The sequence below is a fragment of the Centruroides vittatus genome, unplaced genomic scaffold (assembly GCF_030686945.1).
Source record: "Centruroides vittatus isolate TY-2023 unplaced genomic scaffold, ASM3068694v2 scaffold_3315, whole genome shotgun sequence".
In the NCBI taxonomy this organism is placed as follows: Eukaryota; Metazoa; Arthropoda; class Arachnida; order Scorpiones; family Buthidae; genus Centruroides; species Centruroides vittatus.
Window position 1 is genome coordinate 3,304,284 of NW_027122703.1, and position 14,665 is coordinate 3,318,948.

Consider the following 14,665-nt stretch of genomic DNA (forward strand, 5'->3'; position numbering starts at 1 on the left):
ATTATAAATGAAGGGGTTATTCAAGTTAGTGAAAAGTTGCCTTTTTTATATAGAATCTTGTTAATCCGAAGTTAAGAACTGAATAATTTATTATATATAGTAAACACACATTTAAGTTATTAATAAATTATATTGAATAATAAATATTCCATTCATTCCTAGCTCTTTAATAAAATTTTCAATTTTATAATTGCAATGTTATAAAATTATAAAAGAGCTTCTTGTCTGGAAAATTTCTATTATGTTTGTTTTCAACAATAACACTTATACTGATAACAACAAAATGATACTTCTATCATCAGAATGTAACTTTATTACTGGTATGCATTTTGGTACACAAACCTTCATCAGCCATACATAAAATATTTTTTGTTGTAGATATCTATATACAACTGAAATAACACAAAGCCTACGGTTCCATTACAAAAGAAAATTTCTCAAAACTAACCTGTTGTATACAGAACAAATTCGCAGAGAAATTGACATTAAACAATTAAAAATGAAAATTTAATTGATAGACAATATTATGAACATTTAAGAACACTATACATTGATGAAAAATATAGAATAATAAAGAAGGAAGAGTAATATGTAAATCTGGGTTGTCATTTTTACCCAATAGGGGGAGAGGTAGTAATAATCACACAATACTGTAATGTGAATTGTAATTGCAACCACTATATACATACATACATGAAAGACATCGGCCATACACGAAGTGTTTAGCTAGCAGAAAAGAGGGTAAGGGGAAAGGGGAGGGGAAGGAGGAGGGAGAGGAGATAGACAGTAGAGAAAGGCAGGATCACTCTAAACCAGCAGTTCCCAACCTTTTTTTGACCAGGGACCACTTTGATTTCATTGTTGTTAGCAAGGACCACAAGGTTTAAGAAAAATAAACTATGTCAATCTAAAAATAAACTTTAATCAAAACTTTTAACATAAGTAATCGTTAAACTCAAGAGTAACATGCTTTAACAATACTATTATAAGAGAAAACATAACATTTTTAGTAAAAATTAAATTCAGTTTGTATCAATGTAGGAATAATAATTTAAAATGAATAAATGTTTTACCGTATTTTACGGACTATAAGACGCACTTTTTTCTTCGAAAAATTGCCTCCAAAATTCAGGAGTGTCTTATAGTCCGTAGCCTCCTATAAGTATTTTTTTTAAAAATTGCTTAAAAATTAAGGTGCGTCTTATAGTCCGTAAAATACGGTAAATCTTTTGCAAACCATATTTTAGCTCTTGCAGATCACTGGTGGTCCGCGGACCACTGGTTGGGAACCACTGCTCTAAACAGTGTACATAAGACTACAGTACCTTCTATGATTGATGTTGGCATGCAGTTTTAGGCTGCAAGACTGTAGTCCCCAAAGGTCTAAAAGAAAACCTGAGTGTAGCAAACACCAATAATTGAGTGCCACCATGAGTAGTTAACCTGGACCCATGCCCACCAGGGGACGGTAGGGAATGAGAGATCCGACTTCCTAGCCAAAGCGGCAACCTCTAGTAACTCAATCCCTATCATTTACAACAAAATAAGTAAACGGTGTCTACACCACATACTCTGGACAGAATGTCTTCAAATTTGGCAGAATAATTGGAACCACAAAAATCAGTGCACGACCTACAAGTTCATTCCCAACATAAAACAGTTTTTCTCTCTTAAATGGTTCACCCCTAGTTTTCCAGCAACTCAGCTAATAACCAACCATGGAAAGTTTGCCTCATATTTCTACAGGTTTACTTCCAGCGACACAAATCTATGCCCAATCTGCCAGACTGAAGATAACAGCGCTCATTAAATCTACGATTGTATCACCCTGGAAAAAGAGAGACTAGACTTAAGGCTTTTAGTAGAAGATTCGGGCCACACCTGGCCTTGTGACTACAATGTGATACTCTCATCTAAAGAAATATATAAGGCCTTCAGTAGGTTGGCCAAGAAATTCGTTGAACTCTCTCTGGTGATTGTAAATAATTAACTACCCAGCATTTTGCTTTTAATTTGTAATTTACCATTAACTGTTCATAATCTTATCATGTTTGTTGTCTCACTGCCACTTGCTACTGTGTTGTCATTCTATTGTCATCCATACAAATTATTGTCGGGTCAATAATTATCAATGTATTGTAGCCTAACTACTGTCGTGCCAATAACTTGTTAACTACTCTCTTAATGTAATTGTTTGTATTATTACCTGTTTATATTGTATCACGTTTATATGCACCATTTATCTTGTTAGTCTCTAAGTTTACCCTCCTTTTTATAATGAACGCGTAATTGTGTATTATGTTCTAATGTATATCCACTTTTGTTTATTATATATTCTGTTTGTATTTGTTTCTGCTGTATATCAATCAAATTTACGTATTTTCAACCCTGGTAATGCCTTTGGCGGGGCCAGGAATGTACTCACTTGTACGTAAAAAATATTATTGTATTGTATGAGTAGTTAAGTGTAGAAGTTAGTACCAAATGGCTTTTAGTAGGAAGACTTATATCTACTTAATACTAATAAAACTAAATGCAATCACGAATCTTAATGCTAAACAGCTACACAGACAGTGCGAAAGCAAATGAACACAATGACAAACTGGACGAGATGAATGGACTGACACAGAAACGAGCAAGACTTAAATTTTATTTTTTTTTATTATTATTTTTTTAATGTTAACTTACTAACTAAACTAACCTATCATAACCTAGGACAAACCTAACTGGATGACTAAAGCTAACAAACCTTAATCTAATTTAACCTAACTGGAAACCAAGCTAAGAGTCCCTAATCTAACTTACAACTAGGACTAACTTAAACTAGCCAAATTTAGACTGAAAAAAAAAAAAAAAAAAAAAAAAAAAAAAAAAAGGAAAATAAGAATTAAATTACAAAGTTTAAAGGCAGCTATATACCAACAGTTGAAACAAAGCAAGGGAAAGCTAATTGCCATTGGTGCCCTCAGAGCAAGTGCTCTCGTGAGCCCCACTAAGGGATAAGAATGCAAGTACAGTAAAGAGTCGTTAATCGGAATCAATTGGGAACTGGGGTTGGTCAGATTAGTGATTTGTTCCGATTACCGATTATGTACGAAAAAATACATTAACCTGTCCGATGTTCAAATTTTTCTCCATTGCGTGTCGCTTCGTGTTGAATTTTCGTCGATTTTAAGCCTAACGAAAATTTATAATAATAATAATCGAGGCTATCATATCGTTAAAAATTATTTCTTCATTTTGTACAAACAAAATAAATATATTGAAGAATATAAAAACATGAAAATTATACTTTAGAAGTAAATCTAGTATCAAAAACATTCGATTCAGCACAACACAGTCCGATTGAAAATCGTTCAGATTACCGGGGTTCCGATTAACGACTCTCTACTGTAGATGATTGAACATTGTACACATCTGAATGAGTTGGTGCAGGTTTCAAGGCCAGTTGTACCCTTTAAGGATAGTTTAATGAGAGCTGCTATTCTTGATGTGATTGTACCTATTGCAGTAAAAAAACTAAGTGAAGTGGTGTTTGGTCCTCCTGAATACGACAATCGCATTGTAGATTGTCCCCAAGGTTAAACCTATGCAAGTAATGTTTAAAGTCGCAGTGTCCTGTAAGTAGCTGAGTGAGGGTGTAACTAGGGTAAAAGTGGCAAAAAAAAAAAATCACAGTAATGTCAACCTTGGAGATGAAAGTGTAGGTGAGCCTACAAGTGGTGTCATGGTCCCAGCTGTCTTGCCAGAGAATGAAGATTTGCTCCTTGGCATGATTGTTGATGTATGAGGTAGGAATGTAACTGAGGGTACTAGTGACTGAAGACTTTGCAGCTTGTTTGGCAAGACACTCAGTGGTCTCATTGCCGAAAACTCCATGACACGACCCAGGACCCATTGGAAATCTATTCTAATGTTGTTGTCTAAGTGTCTGAGAATGTGGTGTGTGAGTTGGATGAGTTTTAAGCAGCTATCAGACTTTGCAATCCTGTGTAAAGCTACCCTACTGTCAGAATGTGATAGTGTAAGTATCAACCGCTATATAGTGGATTATCAAAAGATCTTCTTATTAAGTATTGTAGGTGAGTGTCTTTAAATTGATGATATGTAATTAAAATGTTTGTAACAGGACTTAATTATATTAATTTAAGCCTGTTTATAATGTAATCCTCATAGTACTGTGCAGTGTAGGTGGAAATAAATCTTTAACAGCTCAGTTTGTAAACTGGTATTATATGTACACATTTATGGATTTTTAAAACTTTTTAAAATTATTTTAGATATGTTTTAAATTTTAGATTGTAATTAATGTCAATTATTCTGCAAATTTGTTCTATAACAAGTTAGTTCTGAGAAATTCTTTTGCAATGGAATCTTAGCCTTTTTATGTTATTTCAATTGTATATAAAAATGATATTTTTTGTTGTAGATATCTATATATTTTTATATATAGCTGATGAGGGTCTTGTGTACTAAGATGCATACCAGTAATAAAGTTGCATTCTGACAATAGAAGTGTCATTTTGATGTTACCAGCAGCAGTGTGATACATCCATTATCTCTACTATAGTATTTTATAACATTGTTGAAACTAATATATCAAAGTTTCAATAATTCATTAGTATTTGGTTAAAACATTTTTTGTACTGTATTTGTTATATATATATTATCAAAATATGTACTACATATTAACTTTACAAAATTTGTTATATTTTTTTAAAAAACTATAGTTAAACACTTCAATCAAAAGCCTTAAATTGTATTCCAGTAAGGCTTAATTAACAAAAAAAAATTTTTTTTCAACTAACATTTTCAATCAACAATTGGAGATCTTCAGGTCCGTACATTTGATAATGGAATACAATTTAAAACTTTTGATTAAAGTGTTTATTATATATCATTCCAGTTTATCAGGTGGTTTTTTAACTTTTTAAACAACACTTAAGCATTCTTACCAATAACAAAAGTGACAGTAAAATAATTCAGATTAAGCAGTGTTTGGATTAGTAAGAGTACACTATATAAATTTGACAGCAGATGAAAATTTCAAAATGTATTTCAAAATGTTATGCCCTGTTAGACTGCAAGCCAATGGAAAAAGATATATTCACAGTTTTGAAGAAGTCAATAAGAGAAGAGTTAATTCAAAACATATTACTCTGTATATTTAGAATGTACATCGCTTGGTTATTAATTAATATCTATGTAATAACAAGCCAAAACAAAATCAGAATGAAAAATAAGCACAACAAAACAGAGCACATAACTAATAATCAAGAATGCAGTAATAATTAAAACAACTAGCTTAACACTAGTTAGAAAAAATTACATATTATTTAGATATTCATACTTAATATAAACTCTTAATACTTGAAAATTGATTTTTCTCTTTCATTTAAGGGTCACAAAATCAATATAACAACACTGAGAAAGTAAATTATAAAGTATTTTCTATTTAGATAAAAATAAAATTTAGAAAAATTATAATATACTGAAATTCATAAACATGTAAGACAAGACCTATTCTTGTCTTCTAAATTTAAGCAATTAACTGGGAGAAAATCTTAATAACATCATGCAATACTGTATAGGTCATGGTTCAACAAATGCTATTAACTTTCATTTATGTTTTAGGTTTCATTTCATCAATAAAAAAACAAAAAACTTATTTTCAATACTCAATCATAATAAATATACAAGGTGACTCAGAAGTCAGTTAATCATTGAATACACTAAATTGCAATTAATTAGTTAACTTAAAAAAAAAATACAATTTCATTGAATCATCATGTTTCAACCAATTTTGTAAAAGAGCAACATTGTCCTAAATTCATTTTACAATTTACATCCATGGGTTATTGGGAACACACAATAAAAAACACAGTTAATTGACTTTAGAACTATCCTGTACATTTTTATAAAACTATTACAAAATGATTGCTAAAAGTCAGTTATGTCAAATTTATAATTTTTTCCTAAAAATATTAAAAAGATAGTTACAAAGCAAGAATTTTAAGGTTCAAACAATTAAGAAAAAAAAACACTTTATCCAAATATATTTCTAAGTATTAGATAATTTTTAAATAATTGTTAAAATGTAACAAAATTTCATTAGTTTAAGATTTAAAGAAAATTATTAGATATTTATTTTTGAAAATTAGAATAAATTTTAATGTAACTTACTTGACTAGATCAAGTCGTCCTTTTGATGAATTACTTATAGCACCAGATGACTCAGCTGAATCACTTTGAACAGTAGTTGTGGAATTATAGTCTAATAAGATCTCTTTCTTCTCAGTTGACTGCTCTGCAGTTGTTTCTTGTTTTGTAGACTGTATGCTTGAATTTCTCTAAATATTAAAGTTTTAACCATTTATTAACTAATTTTTAACATATTAATGTTGTTTTATTTCTTAAAATTTTCTATAATATATTAAATTTATTAATTTCATAGAAACAACAAAAAGTAACTTTAAATCTTAATTTACTGTTCATATCATTATTTTATTTAAAAAGCTACTAATTAAAAACAGAAAATCAAGTTAATTTCTTATTAGAATAAATGATTAAAAACAAACAAACATTCTATTTACAAAGTAAGATGATTGAATGGATTTTAATCATCTAAATCAAAATGTTTAATATAAAAATGCATGAAACATTCTTTCATATAAAATTTGAAACTAAAGGAAAGAAATTTTTTAACTTAAAAATTTCATGTTATATACACTGATGTACACTAAAGCAACAATCATTTTTTAGCTGTAACTCCATAAAGAAATCACCTGGGAGACATAAGATTCAGAATACAGACAGTATTTTGTACTTAACACTTTCTGATCTGACCCTTTTGCCATGCTCTGTTTCTGTGCACCGAGTTTTTACTGTATACAATCATGCCATTTGAAAAACAAATAACTTTGTGATTTTCATTATTAAACTGTGTTAAAGATTGCTGTTTTCTGTTTAATCTGATATACATTATGTAAGGATTTGTTGATATAGTTTGAATTTTACATATTTTCATTTGCTTACATTGAGTTTAAACTAACAAAAGATATTTTTAATAATTGCATCATTTGAAAAGTTTGCAATTGAATTTGATTGAATGATATTATTTTTATTATATTGGATGTTTTCTAGCATCTGACAAATTTATGACGATATGTCCAATAGAGATTTAGTTTTCGATTTTTTTTTAGAACACCATTCTGCTTCATCAGAGTAGTTAGGATTAGCACTCCATAGAAAATACATTTAAAAACATAAATTATGTATACAGTTCAATCTAATTTTTGTAAAATCAGATAATAAAAGTATTTACTTTTTGTCAAATGCAAGTATTAATATTAGTACATGAAAACTATTGTACATTTTTTAAATTCTAATTTCATGTTTTTAATTCTTTGTCTAATTATCAATTATGTTGCCACTTTTCTTATGTTTATTATTACATAAACATAAATTGTTTTATTTTTACAGTATATTTAATATAACTTTCAATTAATTAAATTAAACAACAATTATTAATATAAACTAGATATTTATGTAAATATTTTAATTAATATATATATATTTTTTTAAATATTTAAATAACAATTTATTTTATGTCAACATATGAAGATTTGAATAGATAATATAATGCCTAACTATATGAACATAGAAATTACAAGAAACATGTTTAAAAAACAGTAAATAAAGGAACGTAAGGCATATGTTCGTGAACCTTGAGGAGTACAAGGTCAAACATACGTCATACAATGTTGGACCAGAAAGTGTTAAAGGATGAAGAAAGAATACTAACACAAAATGAATAGAACACAAAGTATGAAATCAAAGCCTTTTGTTTATTGTAGTCTTGCACTGCATGTGCTGACAGCACATGATTTTCATGCCCTCATGTCACCTGTGATTTCTTCTTCCTGCATACAAATCACCTACTGAATTGGGTGTTCATTGTAATGATTGCAACAAGTCCTTTTTGCATGTCAGTGTATGTAACATGTTTATAAACAAAATGTATTAATTTCTTACTAGTATTATTACGGGAGATCTATTAAAATATATTTAAAATATATATATATATATATAATTTTAAAACCTTCGAAAGAGGAGAAGTTTTGATATTCTTTCAACTTAAACACTGCCTTCATGTTAATGATGCTAACAAATTGGACAAAAATTTCTGATTCTTCCTAGTCACTGATTCTGTCAGTACAATTACTTTTTAAATGATATCCATGGCAAAGTAATATCATGTCTATCTTTGTTGCCATCATTTCATAAACTGAATGCACATCATTAAACTTGTTAAATGAAGTTTTCTTATTTCTGTTTTTTTAGACAATACTGCAAGTCTCTCTGCATAAAACATTGTACACTGATGCCAGAATTTCTCTAGCAAATGAAAATAAGGCATTAAAAAACAAAAAAAGTTTTGAGTAAGAAACAACAACAAAGTGGTAATTAATGAAATAACGTGGTGGATAAATTGGCAAATTTCTGCTTGAGAAGCTTATATAATGTAATTGGTAATGTCACATGCCTAGCTTGCAGTAGCAATGGTTTTAAATCCCACTACAATACATTACATGATTAATTTAGAGAAAACTTAATCTGTGTTAACTTCTGCTTTGTGCTAATTCATTAATTAGAACTTCCTCGTAGTACCAAATAATGTTAATGGTTGCATAAAAATAGCCTTACAATTCTTTAGCTATCATCACACATTCTTTTACAAAACAAAATTTGTGATCAAACACACAAATCCATAAACAAAAATATAAACAAAATTTAACAATTATTTAAAATATTACCAGGTGTTATATATGGCAATTTTTTTAACAAGTCATAAATTATAATGAATAAATTTGATTCTGTTATATAATAGGATCAAATTTACCCATTAACATTTATTTACACAGTATAACTTGGATTTTGCAACACACTTAAGAGTGAACTTTCTCCACTTAAGACAGACTTGTTAAAAACTGCCACAACACCTGGTGATACCTTAAATAATTGTTATATTTTGTTTATAGTTTTGTTCATGGATTTGTAATGTTTCACCAGTTTTTTGTTTTGAAAAAAAAATGTGTGATGATAGAAACATAGAATTATCTAAAGATTTGCAGAAGTTATAAGGCTATTTTAATGCAGCAATTAACATAATTTGGCCCTAAGAGAATAATTATTTTAAAATAATTATCACACTGCGTAATATTAAAATATTGACAAATTTTTATAATAATACTTTATATATCACAAATATCAATATTAGACTTGTGTAATTTAAGTGTTTGTTTTCATTAACAGGAAGAATTGGTTTTATTATGGAAATAATGCAATGATGATTTATCTTTCCATTTAATTAATGTACATTGTAGTATCCCACAATGTATCAATAATCTTTAGAGCATTTCCTGCCATTCTGAATTTTTAGTACAAGGAAAAAAACAGACTAAATTAAATAATAATTTTATTAATAATTAAATTAATAAATACTTATTATTTAATTTAAGATATCACCCAGTAATGTTTGTTTAACTCACTAAACTTTTGATGTAATCATATGATAATTCAAAAGTTTTTTCTTGAATATCTTAAATCCATCTTACAGTTACATAACATAACAATTTGCAATTCCAGCCAAATGAATACCCTCTGATGGCAAAACTTTAATTAGCACATATAACAAAAATCCAGCAATGAGTTGCTTAACTTTCCTGGCAACAATTAAAATTGCATGTGTGGTTCCCATCTGTTATATATTTTTTTTTTTTTTTTTGAAAAACTTATATTTTTAATTATTATAAAATGGCAAAAAGCTTAATTTTGAGAATAGAAAAGAATTTTATAAAAATGATTATAAATGCTAATAATGAGTAAAATTGTAATCAAGTCTGATCCTACTCGAGATACAATACACGACCCCTATTTAGTTCCCCCACCCCTGCGACCTTTAACAACCAAACTTTAATAGCATCAATCCCCCCCAATATACACACCTCCTTGCAAATTTCAGAAATTTTTGACAAAAAGCACAGGAGTCATTATGCTTCAAAGAGGGTGACCAAAATCATGCTCCTCCCCCACACAAAAAACCCCAAATATTTTTGCATTTCTTGACATTTCTAGAGATCAGAGTCCAAAAATGTAAAAACCTTGAGGGGGGAATCATTTTTTACTGATCACTAGTGTTATCACCCTTCCGGTTGTCACCCGGACAGTCCGGGAATTGACTCACTGTCCGGGTGAACTATTAATTTTGTCCGGGACTTTCGTAGAAAAATTACGATGAAACAAAGTTCTTGAAATATTTGTTATAAATTTACACCATTTGAACAATGAAAGACATCACATTCACTGAAACTCATCTGCCATTCTGCCATGTTACTCTATGCTGAACTGTGATGCACAACCTGTCTCTCGACCTTTTTTGACCCCTACTCCCTAACTGTAACTGATTAGAACCAGCTTTCACATTATTTTTCGCATTGTAAAATGACATTGCACATGTGTCAGGAACTTCTGTTCGAACAAACCTGACCTGCCGCCTGGGTCAGTGATTTTGTAAAGGTGGCAACACTACTGATCACTATACTTTCCCCTCTGTTGTATATAATAGAGCCAGGAAAGTAAAAAGACAAGTAACTTGTCTTTTTGCCCTTGTATTCTAAAAATTCAGAACAGCAGAAAATGCTCTAAAGATTATTGATACATTATGGGATACCACAATGTACTGTGGCTGTGCACCATATGTATTTTGTAGTTATATGCATGTACTTTATATTTTATTATTATTTCTATTTCTCTTTCATAGCTTTCCTCTTTTGTTCTATTGTCTATCTTTTCTGGAATTTCCTTATCCAAACTTCATTTCCTTATATGGGCATAGTGAACCTTGTGAAACAATAGAAGGGTATGTAGCCCGAAGGGCAATAGAGAGGGAGTGAGGACAGTTGGGGTTTGAGCCATGGAAGAGATGGATATGAGTGTCAGCTATTCTGGTATGTTTTGGCACCATGCAGAATAGATGAGGGACGTAAACTAGTGAAGAAAGAGCCATTGAGAAGCCATCGGACAATCTAAGCAACAAAAACATGAATATCAGAACTGAGTAATTAATTCTGAAGTGACAAGAACAGTAACCCCCCAATTTTCTACATCAAAGAAAGATCCACGCTCAAGTGACAACTTTAAGAATTCAGATACGGAACATTGAGTACCCATTTCTCTATTCCCTCAATCTGTCCTATCCTCTATCCTATTCTTTAGTAATATAATTAGTTATAGGTTTTAGTTTTAGATTATTTTATGTTATTGTATACATGTTATACCACGTGGTCAGTGTTGAGATTTTTCCCCAATCCTATAAATTTTGTCATGCGATATGGTTCGATGATTATCTGTTTCTAGTACTAATAATTAATATTACAAGTGTTGCATGTCGGAATCTAGACTGCCTGGCATCTGGTATACGAACCTGTACATTATCTTAATAGTACAATTAAAGTTTTCTTTGTTCATCTACTATCTTTGGTTATTTGTGAAACACCTTCATTTTAACAGTACATTAATTAAATGGAAGGATAAATCATCTTTGCATTATTTCCATAATAAAAACAATTCTTCATGTTAACGAAAACAAACACTTAAGTTATACAAGTCTTGTATTGATATGATTTTGAGTTAAATTTTTATAATGCTGTATATATTATATGTCAATATTTTAATACTGCACTGTGTGATAATTATTTTAAACTAAATTATTTCAAAGACTAAATACTTTCAATATCGGTGCAACTTAATTCATTCAAAATTCAGATCAAATTCTAAATATAAGCAACCTAGTTTAAGTTGATAGTTTGGTTCCTATAAAATCTTGTGTTGTTTAAAATGTTATATGTGACTAAATACAAATACAAACAGAGGATTCCATTCAAAGTGCTAACAAATTTGTCATATTTTCAGAAATGAAATATCCTGCAGCAATAGCAGTTCTAATTCTTTTATTACTTTGTGATGTAGACTGTTGCATCATTCAAATTTAACCTTTCAGCAATATGTAATAAGTTTAACACAATCCAAAATGAAATCTCTTTTCATTTTTTTTCATTAGACATAATTTAGAATTCAGATTCAATTCATAAAAAATTATTACAGTACAATTTGAAAAATCCTGCAAAAATTTTGTTTTCATGTAATGACACTAATTTGAAATTTATTAATCTAGAAAGAAGTCACAATATTTAGTGGTCTCAAGAATAACTTCATTAGCATAAACTAACACAGGAATCATCCAACAAAAAAAAAAAAGTTAGACAATCAATGCTTTATAATAGTCAGCATAGACAGTAGAAATTCTCAAAAAAGAACAGAAATGTCAAATTACATCTAATACTACAGCAAGACTTTTCTTCCATGCAACTGTATACATATAAATTACATGATCTAAATGTATGTATAGTAATGCAATTTATATATTATTATTCCTAGATGATACACATGTGTATATATAAAAAGTGTAAACATAGTTACCCCTGAGATATCATCAGGTTTTTTTGTTTCAGTTTCTTGACTAGTACGCCTCCAATTCCACCAAGAGTAACTTTTAGTTTTCTTCTTTTTTGGCATATGAGCATCTATCAATTGGCTAATTATTTTCTGAAAGATAATTTACATAAATGATTTTATAAAATAATATAAAAATTTAATACTGATTCTTACTGAATGCAAAAAATAAAATTATATATATTGGGTTGTTCAGAAAGTAATTTCGTTTTTTCCATAGAAAAATAAATGCAATATTCTTATAATAAATAAATATTTTATTGAATTATATATTGACCATTTTGGTCAAATACCTGTTGTCATTGTTTCTGGTAGTAGCATGATTTCACATTCATAAAAATTTTAATCGTTTACAAAAACACTGATCCAAGTGATTTGGCAAATATGGTTGGTATGATAACACATCCCATCTAAGCTATAACAGTTTCTGACGAGTTACCAAACTTGTGTGAAATTTGGCATTATCATGGTAAAACACTACACTTTGTTTGTTGATCAATTCTGGCCTTTTCTGTTTGATGATATTACTCAATTTGTTTACTCAATGGCAGTACACTTTCGAATCAATTGTTAAATTCTCTGGTAAAACCTCAACAAAAAAAATTTCTATAAAATCCAACCATAGAGAGCATCTCTCGTTAATAACATGTGGAACCCATATATCGAGCTTTAAAACAAAACCAATTCATTTTAAGTAATAATAAACGGTTCAATTTAACAGATTTAATCTCTTAGTGATTTCACATGTTGTTATATGACAGATTGCTTCAATCGGTACCTTTATTTTGTTTTCATTGGCTTCAAATGGCCATCCAGAATGTGGTGTATCTTCAATATTAAAATTGCCAGAACACAATTTTGTAAACCAGTTTTGGCACTGTCTTTCTCTCAACACATCTTCTCCAAACATGTACCACAATTTTTTTTCTTGTTTGAACATCATTTTGATTTTTTAGTTATAAAAAAGCAAAATATGCCGAAAATGATGCTTTCGATTTTCCATATTTGATGGGTCACAAAAAAAAAAAAAAAAAAAAAAAAAAAAAAAAAAAAAAAAAAAAAAAAAAAAACGATTGTACAGAATCAAACAAAATTTTTTACAAATAAGCCTTAAAATGTCAGCTGTCGAAGTATATAATGAAAATGTGGTTTAAAATAAAATTGGCTGGTAAAAATATATGTACCATATTTTACGGACTATAAGATGCACTTTTTTCTTCGAAAAATTGCCTCCAAAATTCAGGTGAGTCTTATAGTCCGTAAAATACGGTAATTCCTCTAGTAATAAAAAAATGAAATTACTTTACGAACAACCCAAAATATATATATTTTGGGTTGTTCGTGTAAATAAATATATATATTTATTTATTTTTAATAAATTAAAAATAATAAATATATATATATTTATTATTTTTAAAGTAAATTAAAATTAAGTAAAGTAAAAAGGGAAAAGAAAGAGAGAGTTATGTACTAAACAACTGCAACTGTTAACACCAAAATGTTTTTAATTTACTTGATATATAAAAATCCTAAGTCTACTCAGAAAAAAAATCGAAACCAAGACAATATTTTGGTCTCTAGTAGAATCTAAATCTCTACCATTTGGTAATATGCTAAAATGAGGAGAAAATCATTAGAAATATAATAGTGCTCATTCTATCCTCTAACAAAATAAAATAAATGAAAATATAGATTTAAATCTATATTATTATTGATTTAAATGGTTAAATCATAAGGCCATGTTAAGCCAAAGTTTTTTAAAAACATTGTAAAAAAAATCTGTGGCCAGAGATTTTGGATACCAACAATGACAGTTGAAAAACATGATAAAATTCTACTTCTTGTGAAACAGATTTCAGGTTATGATGATGCTGATGGAAATGAAAATAGAATGGGTAACAGAAAACTGCTGAGTGGATAACAGAAAACTGATGACCATGGCAACCAAATCTGTAGTAATGATGACATTATCAAAATAAAATAGTAGTAAAGAGGGAAAACAAAATATTGAGGAACCAGAATCTCCCACAGAAGTTGCTAGTGCATTAAAATTAACACATCTTTACATCAAACAGCATGTCGTTCAACACAA

The 14,665-nt window shown here is 29.1% G+C and overlaps 1 protein-coding gene across 2 annotated transcripts in view; it reads right to left on the reverse strand.

Moving 5' to 3' along the window:
• The window catches only part of Lpin (phosphatidate phosphatase LPIN), a 39,162-nt gene that overhangs the window by 4,422 nt on the left and 20,075 nt on the right, over positions 1-14,665 (reverse strand). For both annotated transcript variants that reach the window (XM_067286307.1, XM_067286308.1), the window contains exons 10-11: positions 12,541-12,666; positions 6,184-6,350 (exon numbers count right to left, since the gene is read on the reverse strand). In XM_067286307.1, coding sequence (XP_067142408.1) covers positions 6,184-6,350; positions 12,541-12,666 — 293 coding nt within the window. The remainder of the gene's footprint in view (positions 1-6,183; positions 6,351-12,540; positions 12,667-14,665) is intronic.